This window comes from Peromyscus californicus, unplaced genomic scaffold (genome assembly GCF_007827085.1).
Source record: "Peromyscus californicus insignis strain IS unplaced genomic scaffold, ASM782708v3 Scaffold_8__1_contigs__length_139910024, whole genome shotgun sequence".
NCBI lineage: Eukaryota > Metazoa > Chordata > Mammalia > Rodentia > Cricetidae > Peromyscus > Peromyscus californicus.
In genome coordinates this window covers 105,886,176-105,900,449 of record NW_026294606.1, presented here as the reverse complement: position 1 = coordinate 105,900,449, position 14,274 = coordinate 105,886,176, and the positions used below count along the sequence as shown (strand labels likewise).

The window sequence follows — 14,274 nt, the reverse complement described above, 5'->3', positions numbered from 1 at the left end:
GACACACCTTGTCACTGACCTCTCTAAAAGCTTGGTGGCCTCCTGTTCTAAGGGATCTAGGGCTGTCTTCCTGGTTCTCAGATGTGCTGGGAAAGCCCTTCTGCAGGGCAAGGTTTCAAACACTCATTTCTAGATCTTACCTCACCACAAAGACTCACTTCATCTAGTCAAACTCCAGCTATTCTACTTGAGGAAGGCTGAAGGCCTTTAGGTCCAGTATGCCCAGACTGGGGGAGCATAGCCAAGAGGTTCTTAGGGACAAGACACTCAAGAATGGCCCTCACCTGCTCCCGGGTCCTTCTTAGGGCTGGCTCCGGCCACTGGGTAACTTGTTCAGTGGCCAGGAGACCACAAAGCTCTTCCCAGGCCAGCAGTTTGTGTGCTCCAGGCTGTGAACACTAAGGGGTCATTCTGGCTGCTGGGAAGGAGGATGTGGGTGCAATCCTTGTTGTCTCAATTCCCCAAAGGGAAGGGCACAGGTGAAGAAATAGTACTACAGCCCTGAATCTTGGTCCATACAAAGAGAACTTCATGGCAGTACAAGTAACCTTGAATCAAAGGGCTGGGAGTGACTAGGCCGGCACCAGGGCATGCCAGATGCCTCCGGCTTTGCAGAGACAACTGCAGGTGAAGAAATAAAAGACCGGGAAAAGCTAGCTCAGGAAGGGCGTGGGGCAGAGGGCAAAGGGCGGGGCCAGTGAGCTGGAGGGAGCACCCAGACAGCTGTCGCCTACTAGGCAGTCGTTTCCATGGCGACAGAGGCGTCCTGACTAAGGCAAAGACGACACTGTAACAGAAAGCCGTCTCTAAAACAAGCCTATGTTTTGGGGGCAACGGCTCTAGAGAGGGGCCCCTCCCAAATTCCTGCTGGGTGGGGGTGGGGAGGCTGCCTGCCGGGTCCCTGAGAGTTTTAGGGACTAGCCACCACTGGCTGACTGCACAGCTGCAAAGGCTGAGGCCGCAGATAAGCCCCATGCTCAAACTTTGCCCAGGATGACCCGTTGGGGAGGATATGGGGATACCTGCCCACACAGAGCACACAGGGGTCAGAAGCTAGTCCCAGGTACTAGAGCCTTAAGGTCATTTTCCTCACACCTTTTTCCTCCTTTAGTAGGAACTAACACCCCACAGCACCCAGCGGAGGGGGACAAAGGCTGCTTTGGATCCCCTAGTCTCCAGGATAGGCTAGAAGTCAGGCCCCAAGCAGCTAAAAGAAAGTCTGTGACTATCACCAGGAGGAGCCCACTCAGACTTCCCTCCTCTCCTCAGAACGGATCCTCAGGTTCCTTCCTCAGAAACCTCCAAACATTTACACATTCCTGAACAGTACTTTGGAACCTCTCAGCTACAGTGTTCTCTCTTCTGTAAAAGGGAACAAGCACCTGGCTCCTACGGAGTAGGTTTGCCCTCAAGTTAGCTGTAGACAAACAGAATTGGATTAAACGTCTTTGCTGTTGCCACAACTGGGTCCAAAAGGTACAGGCTCTGGAGTCTGGGCACCCCAGAGCAAGTCTTGCCCACTTACTCTACTGATACTCTAGGATGGCTGCCACTGTCTGCACAGTTCAGAGCCCAGCGCCAGGGCAGGTAGGTGATAGATAGTGTGATGGGGTTCTCTACCAGTTGCCAGCACTCCTCAGCCTGGCCCACAGGCAGGGATCAAGCCCTGGAGATGAGAAAAGGAGAGGCAGGGTCCTTTTCCAACCCGCCCACCAGCCTGTGTTTGTATCCAGTTGCCATGAGGATTTGGGATCCAGGGCTCAGCCTTCCCAGCAAAGCCTGCCTGGGCCCCCTGCCTTTACAGTCCCTAGGGGCTTTGAGGACTGGACCACCTCCATCCCCAGCTGCTGACCTCAGGAAGCCAGGGGGCGTGGGAATGGAGATAGGCTGGTCAGCAGCTGGGCTGGCCAGGCCAGGCCAGAGCCTAGATTGCAGGGTTCCTGCTTTGTTCTCGGTGTGTGGAGACCTTAACTCTTCCCAGACCAGGCTTCTGTTTAACCTTTCTGGACTTTCATGTGCCCATCTCTAACACAGACTGTTAACAGTTGCCCCTGTTCTAAAACTAAAATAAGATAGATCTAAGAAGTCAAGATTATAGATGAAGGGAACTGATGATTACAGCCTAACTGCCAGTTAACAACCGGTGCTCGGCTTCCTCTACCACATGCTGGTGCCTGGACAGGAAGGTACATGGGCCTGCAGAAACACAGGGCTCCTTTGGGCTATGGTAGTGTCCATGGGCCCAGCACAGGCTGGGTCCTGCTTCCCCAGGGCCCACTCGACCTGCTGTTCTAGGCTTTCTTTCCTTACATGGTCTCCTCAATGGCTCTTGCTGCACAGCCCACTCCCCACCACACACACACACACACACACACACACACACACACACACACACACACACTCAGTCCAGGCCTCTGGACCACCTCTATACCTGTATGGGCCGCATCTTTCGGGGGCATGACTCAAGCTCCTTGTGGGTCTCCTTTGCTTCCTGAGCTGGGCGGTGCTGTACGATGTACTCATAGGTGGTAAGCTTGTGCCACACTGGTGGGTGTGGGAAGAGAGGAGTCAGTAGTGGACAAGTGACCCTGGAACTCAGGAGGGAGGGCCGCCAGCACTAGGTTCAAATCCCTATCCACAAATATACTAAGCAGTGGAGCAAAACCAGGCCTACCACAAAGAACCAACACTGGTAAGGTTCATGACTTCAAGGCTCTACAGCCCCAAAAGGCACCTCCCTGCAGTCAAGACTCTATCCCCTTCAATGCAAGCTTGGAGGAGGCACTTACTTAAATAAATGTGGAAGCAGAGCAGGTGGCCAAGCAGGGCTGTAGAAAGCAGGCCTAGAAGGATGAGTAGGGCAGCCAGGGCCAGGATGGCAGGAGCCTGGGTCTCCACAGGGGCAGCAGGCAAGAACACAAACCACACATCTGTGTGATTCTTCAAGACTGCAAGGCATAGGCAGTCTGTGCTTAGCCAGGGGTCGGTCGGGGTGCATTGATTAAAAGATGTCTGTGTCAAGAACCCACACCGACCTTCAAAGTGTTGGTTGGTACGAAGCTGCATGGGGTTGACAAAGAACTCCACGAAGACATATGTGGCCACCAGCACCAGGAGCAGAACACCCAATAAAGCAGATGCCACACTGTGTAGAAAGAGCCTGGCCCAGCCATGGGCACTGGTCAGCACTCAGGAGCTCCAGCCTGGTAAGGGCCAGAAGCCCAGAAGCCAGGCTCCTGACCTCAAAGCCCCAACTACTCAGAAGTCAAACGTCACAGAGCCTGAAGACAGGCAACCAGTTATCAGGCTCCCCATCTTTGTCTGGACCAATAGGATGGAAGACTCCAAACCCATCCTCATCCAACCCAAATATCACCTTCCCAGCATGCGCACATCCCTACCCACAACTGTGCACTGCGTTACCAGCAGTCTTCAACAGAACCCAGACTCAGATGACTCTCACCGATAGTTCCTCTCGCCCACGCAGTTGTTGAGCCATTTGCAATGATGGTCGAAGCCGCACACGCACTTGTTACAGGCGCTGCAGTGTTTGGATCGCGCACTCCTGCGGAGGGTTAGGGAAGGCACCTCGCCGTCGGCCAGCCCATCCCACCTTGGCAGGTGTAGCGACCTGAGTCAGGCCTGGTTCCTAATTACCCACAAGCACCTCCGCCCCTCCGGGGTCACTGCAGTGAGGAGCACACGCGCCCTCTGGCGGAAACACAGGGTGGGACCCGTGGAGAAGGTTCTGAGAAGCAGACAGTACAGGGAAGGGGGTGCTTTGTGGGGTCCTACTCTTAATCTACACACCTACGTAAAGTTCGCATGAGAAGGAAAAAGAGGCGTTCTTTCCAAGCGAGGACCTCTGTGCCAGACCACACACAAGATGCAGGTGTGGGACCTGAGGCAGAATGCATAGCTGCCCAACTGGTGCCTTAATTGCACTTCTAACAGCTCCATTTTGGGGTCACTTTCCTTGCCATCCTACGGGAATTTTTCTGGCACTCTTCCAGAAGGCCTGTGTGGGCTAACTGTAAAGGAGCCAAAAGGAGAGGTGTTCACTGTCAACTAGGGGCATTAAGGAAGCTCATGGGCAAGGGACACGTGAGAGAAGGCCACATTAGGCTACAAGTGGGGTCTCCCCCGGAGGCATCACGGAAGACCCAAATGAGTATGGGAGAGGAGCACATGATCTCCCTCCATTACTCATGGAAATCAACTGCCAGAGCCACTCAGAACATGTGCTAGCTGCTGCTTAGGGAATGACCACAGGCCTCTGGTTCCTGTAGACAGACCCTTCCCACAGGCTACTGTAGGCCTCCAGATTCCAAGTGTGGAGCCACACTCTATCAGTCAACCCATGCCTGAGTCTGGAGATTTCGAAGCTCCAGTAATGTAGGGAAGAGTCCTAGAGAGGTACTGTGATGTGCCAAAGGAGGAGAATGGGTGTTCCACATTGTCTACTCTCCTCAAGAGCAGTAGGACATGAAGCAAGCCACTTGGCCTCTCTGGCCTCAGACCCCTCATGGGTAACTGAGTAAAGGTGCCGGGGGTGGGGGTTAGGGGGGTGGGAGGGTTACACAGCTAATGTGGCCTTGACTCTGCTGCTCAGTATCTTAGTGACTTCAGGACACCTCCCAGCTTTCTGAGCAGTAGGTCCTGGCTCTTTTGTTAAAGAACACAGTACTTAGCACAGAACATATAAGCCTTAACTCCCCTCTTGCCCCTATCTGGGTGCTTTTAAGAGACAAATATGTCACTGGTAGAGTTAGTCATTTAGAAATGATTGTGGTGCTGCCAAAGGCCTCCTGGTTTTACTCTAGGAAATGCTATTCCCCATCCTTTTTTCTAATCACTCGCAGGTCACTCTGCCAAGACTTTTTGTTGTGTTTGTTTGTTTGAATCTATGACTTACTATGTAGTCCTGGCTACTCTCAAGCTCACTGAAATCCTCCTGCCTCAGCCTCCCAATTGCTGGGATTACAGGTATGCACCACCATGCCCAGCTCTACTAAGACTCTTTTTGTTTTGTTTTTGAGATAGGGTCTCACTGTGTAGCCCTGACTGTCCTGGAACTCACTATGTAGAACAGGCTGGCCTGAACTTACAGAGATCTGCCTGCCTCTTGCCTTCTAAGTGCTGGGATTAAAAGTGTGCGCCATCATACCCACCCTCCACCACAACTCTTAACTATGGAAAGAACAAGTGTTCCGAGGCATAACCGTGAAGCCTAGCATGACCCTATTTACCCCGAATGTAACTGGTGATCCTCCAGGCACACGCATGGCCCACATTCACTCACACTCATGCACTCACACATCCACGTCGCACAGGTTGCAGTGCAGGTCTTCAATGACATGTGCATGCTGGCTGCGGTTGAAGATAGGCAGGGGCCCAGAATAGCTCTTGTCCCGCACATTGGCATCTGCTGGATCGATGGAGACAGCAGTCAGGTGCACCACAAGGTGGCCAGCAAAGATGGCACCCATGCACTAGCCCAGCAGGTTAAAGACTCAGTCCGTACTCTGCAAACCAAGAGCCCCACCCACTTTCTTGGACAGAGGACTCACCCTGTCCATGCAGGTTTCCTTTATACAGAGACTCTGCCTGTACTATGTTCTCCTGCCCCTTACCAAATTTCTTCATCAGACCCCTAAACCCTCAACCTAATAGGGTCATATGACAATGGAGCCCAAGGCCAGTACTACTTGCTACTGCCTCCAAGGGGTCTAGCCACAGGGCCTAGGCTTACCATTTCAGGCCTGGTACAAGCCAGTTTCAGAGGGTGAAAGAGACATCATCCCTTAAGGTCAGAGACCTAAGCTGAAATTCTGAGCTTGTTTTCCTTGCTTTTACAGGAAGCAACTTCCGAGATGGAAGCAGCTACTCCCTTTCAATAGCTAGGGCCAGATGGAGAACCACTCTCAGACAGGACTAATCTAATTGCTGCCTCCCCCACCTCAAGTCCTGGTACTTGGCACCCTAAGCTGAGTGTCTGGGATAGCTTCACATGTTCAGTGCCAACCAGGGCAATGCAGCTAACTCCTGGAACTAAAATGAGGCTTTCCCATCACTTTGCTGAGCCAAATACAGGAAATGAGTATGCTGCCGACTGGCTGCGACATCTACACACAAGCTCCCAATAGGTTCCGCCCAGGCAGATGGTTCTTTTCTTTCCTCTACCTACTCATCCATGAGCATTCTTTGTCCTCCCACTAACCAGGCAGGTACCACCCCTCCATCACTCAGGACCTAACCATTATTCATCCTTTATGCAGCTGTCCAACAGTCCTCTTACTCTCACTCAGGAGCCAAATTCCTCTGTCTGTATGAGCTGGGCTCTTCCAGAATGTGCTATACCACAGCTGAAAGAGCCAAATCTGTGCTTAACACTGAGCTCTCTATCCTTATGGTCTGCTATGAGTTAACTCTTCACCTCTTACCTGAGTTACTGGAGAACCTCACACTCTTCTCCAGAACCTACCTACCCTTCCTGTGTTCCAGGAGTGAGCTTTCAAAAGCCTACACCTAAGCTCTTCTTCCCTGCATCAAGGCCTACAGTGGCTCTAAATGGCTCTCTAGTTGAAGTTCATGCCTTAGCCCAGGGCCAAAGCTCGCCTTGATCTGGCTCCTCCCAACTCTAGAGGCTCACTGTGGGCAAACATTTAGCTTCCTGCCTTCTTCGAGCTTTCTCTACCATTTCATTCACTCAACTGTTTACACAGTTCTTCCCTTGGCCCCAGACACGAAGGAATATGGGAAGAGTTGGTCCTGAGCCCGAAGAAGCCTGCTTCATGATGGAAAGTACAGATACTGATCAAATAACAGGTCAGTTCCATCAGTTTATAACTGACGGCTTTATCTAGTCGGACAGACAGGGAGACTTCTCAGAAGAAGTATCCTCATAGCTGAGATGTGGAAAAGAATGTGTAACAGGGCCTTGGAAGGCAAGACAGAGGGGAAAAAAAGGGCTAGGCTGAGACCCGAACCTTGCACGAGTGTCAACCATACAAGGGTGGCTGAAGTATTGTCCCAGCTCATGACTGCCATATAAGAATGGGGTTTAAATTCCTCCATGCTGCCAAATTCTGAGCTTTCAAAGGAATAAAAAAAAAAAAAATAGGCTTGCCAGACGGTGGTGCATGCCTTTGATCCCAGCACTCAGGAGGCAGAGGCAGACGGATCTCTGTGAGTTCAAGGCCAGCCTGGGCTACAGAGCTAGTTCCAAGACAGCCAGTGCTACACAGAGAAATCTGTCTCGGGGGAAAAAAAACAAAAACAAAAACAAAACTAATAATAATCTAGGCTTCCTGTGTTCCAGGGTGAGATCTCTCAGTGTTTAAACGTTAAAAGAAATAAATAATTTCCAAAACATGTAGAAGACCTGTGCATTTTTGATATTCATCATCCTACAATTTTACACAGTTTGCCAACCAGACTTGCTCATTGGGCTGCCAGCTCTTGACCTCTGACTCAGTTGGTGAGTCAAGGGCTTCTAGGAAGAGATTACTGTTGTCAAAATAGGGAAAATAAAAGGAAGCTGAACAGGCAGACCTCACATTCAGAAAGCCATAGAAGACTAATGAGAATCTTGAGCCTCGGTTTTTTTGGGTTTTGTTTTCAAGATTTATTTATTATGTATACAGTGTCCTGCCTGCATGTATCCCTGCAGGCCAGAAGAGGGCACCAGATCTCATTACAGATGGTTGTGAGCCACCATGTGATTGCTGAGAATTGAACCCAGGACCTCTGGAAGAGGTCTGTGCTCTTAACCTCTGAGCCATCTCTCCAGCCCCCAAGCCTCATTTCTTAAAGGAGGAAGAAGCTGCTAGATTTTGAGCTGGTGAAACATTATCAGATAGTGTGTGTGTGTGTGTGTGTGTGTGTGTGTGTGTGTGTGTGTGTGTGACATTATCAGATAGTGAGTGTGTGAGAGAGAGAGTGTGTGTGTGTGTGTGTGTGTGTGTGTGTGTGTAAGAGTACCCTGGCTGCAGGATAAAGATGGCCAGGTAAAAGGGAGGGAGGGAGGGAGGGAGGGAGGGAGGGAGGGAGGGAGGGAGGGAGGGAGGGAGGGAGGGAGAAGCAGAGGCAGTGGATGTATGTGTGAGAGAGTTCAGAGCGCTCTGGCTGCAGCTGCAGGTAGCCAGGAGTAGGAATGCACAGGGAGACTGACTTGAACTTAAACAGCCATCTAGGTTAGAGAGGCAGGGAGCAGTGGGAAGGAACGGTGGGAAAGAGGAAAGAGGTAAACTCCCCAGTCCTGATGACTAACTGCCTATCAGCAGTGGAGGAAAGGGGAGCCAGCTGAGCGAGCGAGCGTGTGAATGAGGCGGGGAGGAGCGGCTGAGCAGCAAATGTGCTGCTAGGTGTGGCCAGGCTGCTCTAGATGACGGCTGCGGCCGCATTTTCTGCTCCCAGTCTGCCGTCCGAGCCCCTTCCCAACATTTACCTGGAGTGTGACCACTGTGTCCAACCTACCAATCTCCCCTCCCCCTGGCCCCGAAGCACCCAAAGCTCACCTCTGTATCCCGGGAGCTCAGGCCCATCGTGGGCCCACAGTGGGAACCTGGTACCCACTTCATTCCTCTGAGGCCCTGAGAGCTTGCGTTAATGGAAGCAGATTTTGATGGAACCATGTAGCTTTGGTCAGGCTGCCAGACTAGGTGGCTCTGGGAGCTTCCATGTGGCTCAAAGAACATAGAATATGAAGTAATTCAAAGCCTCAAATCATTCCAGTTGCTGAGTCTGAGTAGCCTCACTGGGTACTAGCTGTGTGATCTGAAAAAGTCACTATCCTGTCTGAGCCTCTTCCTTAATATAATGGTCTTGAATGAGACATGTCCCCCAAACGTTCATGTATTTAAACACTTGGTCACCAACTAGTGGCACTGTTGCAGAGGTTATAGAACCTTTATGAGGTGCAGCCTTGCTGGAGAAGCACAACATTGGGGGGCAGGGTTTGAGAGTTCACAGCCTGGACCTGCTTCCTGCTCACTCCCTCTTCCTGTGTGCACTTGAGATGGGCTCAGCTAACTTCCTGCCTCCTGCCACGCCTTTCCCACATTATGAACATGGTCAACCCTCTGGAACCGTAAGCTAGAACAGACTCTTTCTTCTATCACTTGCTTTTGGTCATAGTATTTCATCGCAGCAACAGAAACATAAGCAACACACCTCATTAGTGGGGAAATACCTTCCTTATAGGATCGTCCTAAGGACCAGAGAAGAACATCCCTGCCAAGTGTGCAGCACATCTAAGTGCTCAATAAACGCCACTTTTGTCTACTGTTACTTGCTCTGATCCTCCTCACTCCAAGCCAGGTGCCTGTAGGGTGCCTGGGTAACCCCGAGTCAGGGATGGAGCTATTTCAGACCGCAGGAGAATGTCCCATGAAGTACTCCACCTAACCACACCAAGGCCCATGGTCATCTTAAGAACGTCATTTCCTATTCACTCACCCAGCTGTTGATCTGGCCTTGGGCTCCTGTGAACCAGGAAGCCCCAGTGACACTGAGGATGACAATCTTCTCCAGACGCCCTCTACTCCACTGCCTTTGGCACTCAGCAGCCCAGGACTCCAGGGTCCCCCAGGAAAGCACACTTCCATTAATAGCCAATGCCTTTATGTTCACACACTTCCTAATAAGCCCTCACTCTCAAGCTAGCCCTCAGAAGCACACAGAACCCCTCCTGTGGACCAGAGAGCTGGAGGAGCTTCTCTGATGAGCACAGCCCAAGGGGGCTGAGCTGAGACCAAGCCCTGCTGGCATGTGCGCTCCAGCTTATCCCTAACCCCCTGTCTCAGAAATCCTCTTCAGGAGGCTGGTGCCAGCAGACAGGAAGAGGAACTCTCTGAAGAGGGGCACACAGAGGCCTATGCACCCTACACCCAGCCCTGAAGCCATGTCTGCTGTCCTTGGGGGCTGTGACCAGGGCTAGGACAGCCAGACCATAAGGCTCAACCAAGTTAGTGTTTGTCACTGTTCCCAGGAGTTTGCAGGGCATTTCTATGTCACCTTTTGGCATAAACATCATCCCAATATCAATAAGTGTACAAATATTCCTAGGCATAGCAAAATAATGTCTATAAATAAAACCACATTTTAAATGTACCAAGAAACTTACTATGTGGGAAAACTATACCGTGACAAATTCCTTCACAAGTGAAATAATTGCTCCCTAACTTGCTGTTCCAAATGAGGATCAAACCCAGGACTTTGCACATGCCGGGCAAGTACCCTACCTACCGAGCTATATCCCCATCCCCTGATTTGCCCTTTCTTTAGCTCAGGCATAATCAGTCTGAAGATGCTTTAGGAATCTTTGTCAGATCTTCTCTGACATTTATGGGTTCTGAAGAATTTTAGGGCTGTCCACTCACTTTTATCAGAGGAAGGGTCAAGCCTGGCAGAAAATCAACCAAGTCAACCCTACTCTACACCACCATGTGCTCCCTAAGACCCTGAGCCCAGCTTCAGGCTTCTGCCTTCTCTCTATCCATCTCCCCAACTTTTCCAGTCCCGTATAGTCCAAGGATACAGCGTAGCCAGCAGGCACCCAGGGGTGAGGCAGGAGAGGAACAAGAACCCCAAAGCCAATCACTGCGAAGAAGAGGTAGAGCAGCCAGGCCACAATCTGGAGTGGGTGAGGGGGCCAGCTCCATCCGTTCCGGCGAGACCGCTGGCCCTGCAGTTCTGGGGAAGGGCCACTGTCCTGGGAAGGCGCTGTCCACACACTCTTCTCAGGGGCTGTCTTGTTGGAGGGTTTGTTGCAGATGTTCATCTCCAGAGGGAAGAGTAGAGAGCATTAAGCCCAAAAAGGCCCAGTGGGAACACAGGGCCCTGGCTGTAGCCAGGATTGAGCAGGAGGGTAGGGACCAGCAGGGGCTGTACATTCTGCAGGGGAACCTGGGGTCCTAGCCTAATAGACATATGCAGTTGGGGGTGGAGTGGTAATAAAGTACTGTCCTAAAACTCAAGAACAGACTCTGACCCCAGCCTGGCCAGGACAAGGGAGGAGGGTCCAGAGTTATTCGGGACACAGTGTGGCTGCCCATTACTCAAAGTGCTCTGTCTCCACAGCCATAAGAGTGAAACTCAATAAGACATGTTCTCATCTGGTAACAATATCAGGCTGGGGCCAGAACGATGAGAACACATGCTGATTCTGTTAGGATTAGTCACCTCCGTCCTGAGATCCAAATCAAGTGTCAGAGAGTCCCCCCCACCCCCCCACTCCCCGTCCTTTGCTGAGGGAAACAGGCAGTGGGGGTGTTCAGAAAGGAGATCTGGCCTCAGCTGCTTAGCAGACACATAGTCCCTTTAGGATCAGGGACCAAGAACTTCCCCCCTGTGCTTCAGAGGGGTTCTCTATGGTTTCCTGGCTGAGGATGAGCTCGCACACAAGAGAAGAGAGGATTCTTCTTTGATTCCCTCTAGCAGAATAAATGACCATGTTTCTCCCAGTCAACCTGGGCCTGGTGTATAGATTTACCAGAAGGGTAAAGGTTACTGAGAGAACGCCAAGAAAGGTCAAGCCTTGGCCAGAGCCAGACCACCAGATGGCAGCAACCCCCTACACTGGCCTACTTGCTACAGCCCACTTGCTGACCACGGCAGTAAGGACAGTAGGCCCAGCTTGTGCTTACAGGAGGCAGAGCTCTGCCATCAGGATCTGCTGGGCTGACAACCCAAGCAGACAGCGTCACACCTGGGGAAACAGGCCAGTTCTGAGCTCTTGGTGGGAAGGCCAAGAGCTAGCACAGAACTCAGGCAGCTAGACACACCTTTCAGGAGCCCATACCACAGGTCAGCAATCTCCAATGTGGTTTGAATCTGCAGTTTCCCTCACACTGACTCCTAGCTAGAGGTGCTGTTTTGGGGAAGCTTCTGGAAACTGGGAGGTAGGACCTAATTAAAGGAAATGGGTCACTGGGGATGGGTTTAGGGATGTATCCCTGCCTACCTCCTTCCTTGCTCTCTACTGCCCGGTCTGCTATGATGTAAACAGCTTCCATGAAAAGAGCTACTCTACCACGATGGGCTGGAACCCTCGGAAACCATGAGGCATAACTCTGCTTCCTTGGGTAGTTTCTGTCAGGTACTGTCATTGCAGCTGTGCCCAAGTAGAGAATAAACTGACTGAGCCAAAGAAGGCACCTCAGCACCTCAGCACGTCTACCTGGAGCAACTAACTTCACGGACCACAAATGTAACTGGATCACCCCCGCCCACCACAAGCATCCCGATACAGCAAGATTTCCATGCGGTCCAAGCAGAGTCAGAGGCCCTGTGCTGAGTCCTGACTGGGACTGGGACCGCAATTTGGAGTACTCTGCCATCCCCACTTTGCTACACTAGCACCCCTCAAAGACAGTGAACATGCTGTAATTCATTCACCTCTGGTCCCCATGTCCCCTCCCCCAAGGACCAGGAGTTATACCTTGTATATAGGAGATGCTCAGTGAATGCTCGAGGACTTGAAAACATCTGAAATCAAAGCAAATATGTGTAAGGTAAATGATGTATGATGCTGGCCAACCAAGGCTGCAGTGACTACGGTAACACCATTTTGTCTGACTCCATTTTGTGGCCGCTTAGACAGTTCTCAGTCGTCTACCCCCAACAGTCACATCTGCCTTGGCAATACACTTGGGGTTTCCATGACCCTGACCATAGTCCAGATGTATTAACCAAAATAACTAATGTTTATACAAACGTAAACTAAAATAATCGAAGGTATAAGTCAAATTAATTGTTGTGTTGTGTCTGAAGAAACCACTATGTTCTGCCTAAACAAACGTCGCAAGGTTACTCTGACCCCGACCTAACATTGTGGGCTTTGCCTTTAAAATCACTGCACCCTGAGCTTCAGCACCAAGAGACTCTGAAGCGTGAACCACTCTTGGTTGCTGGCCAAAGGAGAGGGCTCTTCCACTCTTAACCGACTCACTCAGCGTGGTTGTCTGTGACTTTCTCAAACTGAACTATTACAAGGCCAGGTGGCCCACTCTACTCTGCCTTCAGTCCTCTCTCACCCCTTCCGCATGGCCATGGCGTGACTCAGTGACAGATACTCTACCCCACGTCCTCTGCCGACTAGCTGTCACCCTGACTACTGGACATTCACTCAAAGCCATTTTCTCTCAGCCCTCCTAAGGCCAAGCTTGGCGGTGTGTGAAGTCATCTCTGGATGTTCTCATCTCAAAGCTAAATGGAGTGACCTCAGTTTTCTTCAGACTTGGGTCAAATCTTTGGTAAGAAGTACATGGGATAGGAGATCCCTGGCTTTGGAAGAAACAGGCGGAGGTTTGGCTTTTGGCTTTGCACTTACTAGCTGAGAGGACTAGATTACCTCCTCTGAAAAGTGGGGGTGTGGATGCCCACTAAGATACATAGCTCAGTGATACTGTAGTCAAATCCTACAAGTAAACGCTCACTACCTGGCAAATGTAATTACCTCAAATAGATCTCTGGTTTGTTCCTATCTCCTATCCCTAGCTGCAGCTCCTGTGTCTGATCCTACAAGGTCTATGTCCAAATTGACAGGACTGGTTGAGGTTGCCACAGGAACAAGAAAACAAACATAATAAAACACAGACTTGCAGGCTGCAGGTGTAGTTCAGTGATAAAGGACTTGTCTAGCATATGTGAAGCCCTAGATTTAGTCCCCAGATGCACACATGCATACACATGCACACACACAGACACAATGCACACACACACACACACACACACACACACACACACACACACACACACACACTTGCATGTAGGAAAACTCAGAAAAGTACAGTGATTGTAATCCACCATATGATAAAAATGATAGGAAAACCATTTAGTTGCCCTCAGAAAGAAATCTGTATTTTTAATTCTAAACACTATTACCCAGAATTTAGCAGGTTTATCCATAATTGTTATAAAGCTGAACTGCCAAAATGTGTTAACCAGAATATTTTGACTTGCATTAATACTTTATATCTTTGTATATTCAATATACATACACATGAGAGGTGTGGTGCACACTTTTAATCCCAGCACTGGGGAGGCAGAGGCAGATGGACCTCTGCGAGCTCAAGGCCAGTCTGGCCTACCTGGTGAGTTCCAGGGTAGCCAGGGATATACAGTGAGACCATGTCTCACAAAAAGAAATTCACACATGCAATGGAGAAATGGCCAATATCTGATTTCTCACTCTTATTTATTTATTTTTTTTACTCACAATCATACCTTTATTTAATTTTTTATAAGACAAGGTCTCTCTATGTAGTTCTG

At 50.5% G+C, this 14,274-nt stretch overlaps 1 protein-coding gene across 11 annotated transcripts in view; it reads right to left on the bottom strand.

Annotated features, from left to right (window-relative positions):
* The window catches only part of Zdhhc1 (zinc finger DHHC-type containing 1), a 28,390-nt gene that overhangs the window by 1,206 nt on the left and 12,910 nt on the right, over positions 1-14,274 (bottom strand). For 6 of the 11 annotated variants that reach the window (XM_052729293.1, XM_052729294.1, XM_052729288.1 and 3 more), the window contains exons 3-8: positions 12,443-12,489; positions 10,541-10,783; positions 5,317-5,492; positions 3,464-3,565; positions 2,790-3,160; positions 2,432-2,544 (exon numbers count right to left, since the gene is read on the bottom strand). In XM_052729293.1, coding sequence (XP_052585253.1) covers positions 2,432-2,544; positions 2,790-3,160; positions 3,464-3,565; positions 5,317-5,492; positions 10,541-10,783 — 1,005 coding nt within the window. In that variant the 5' untranslated portion in view covers positions 12,443-12,489. Of the gene's footprint in view, positions 1-2,431; positions 2,545-2,789; positions 3,161-3,463; positions 3,566-3,810; positions 5,493-10,540; positions 10,784-12,442; positions 12,490-14,274 lie in introns of those variants that run through there. The other 5 variants (XM_052729292.1, XM_052729295.1, XM_052729298.1 and 2 more) reach the window with 4 other exon arrangements.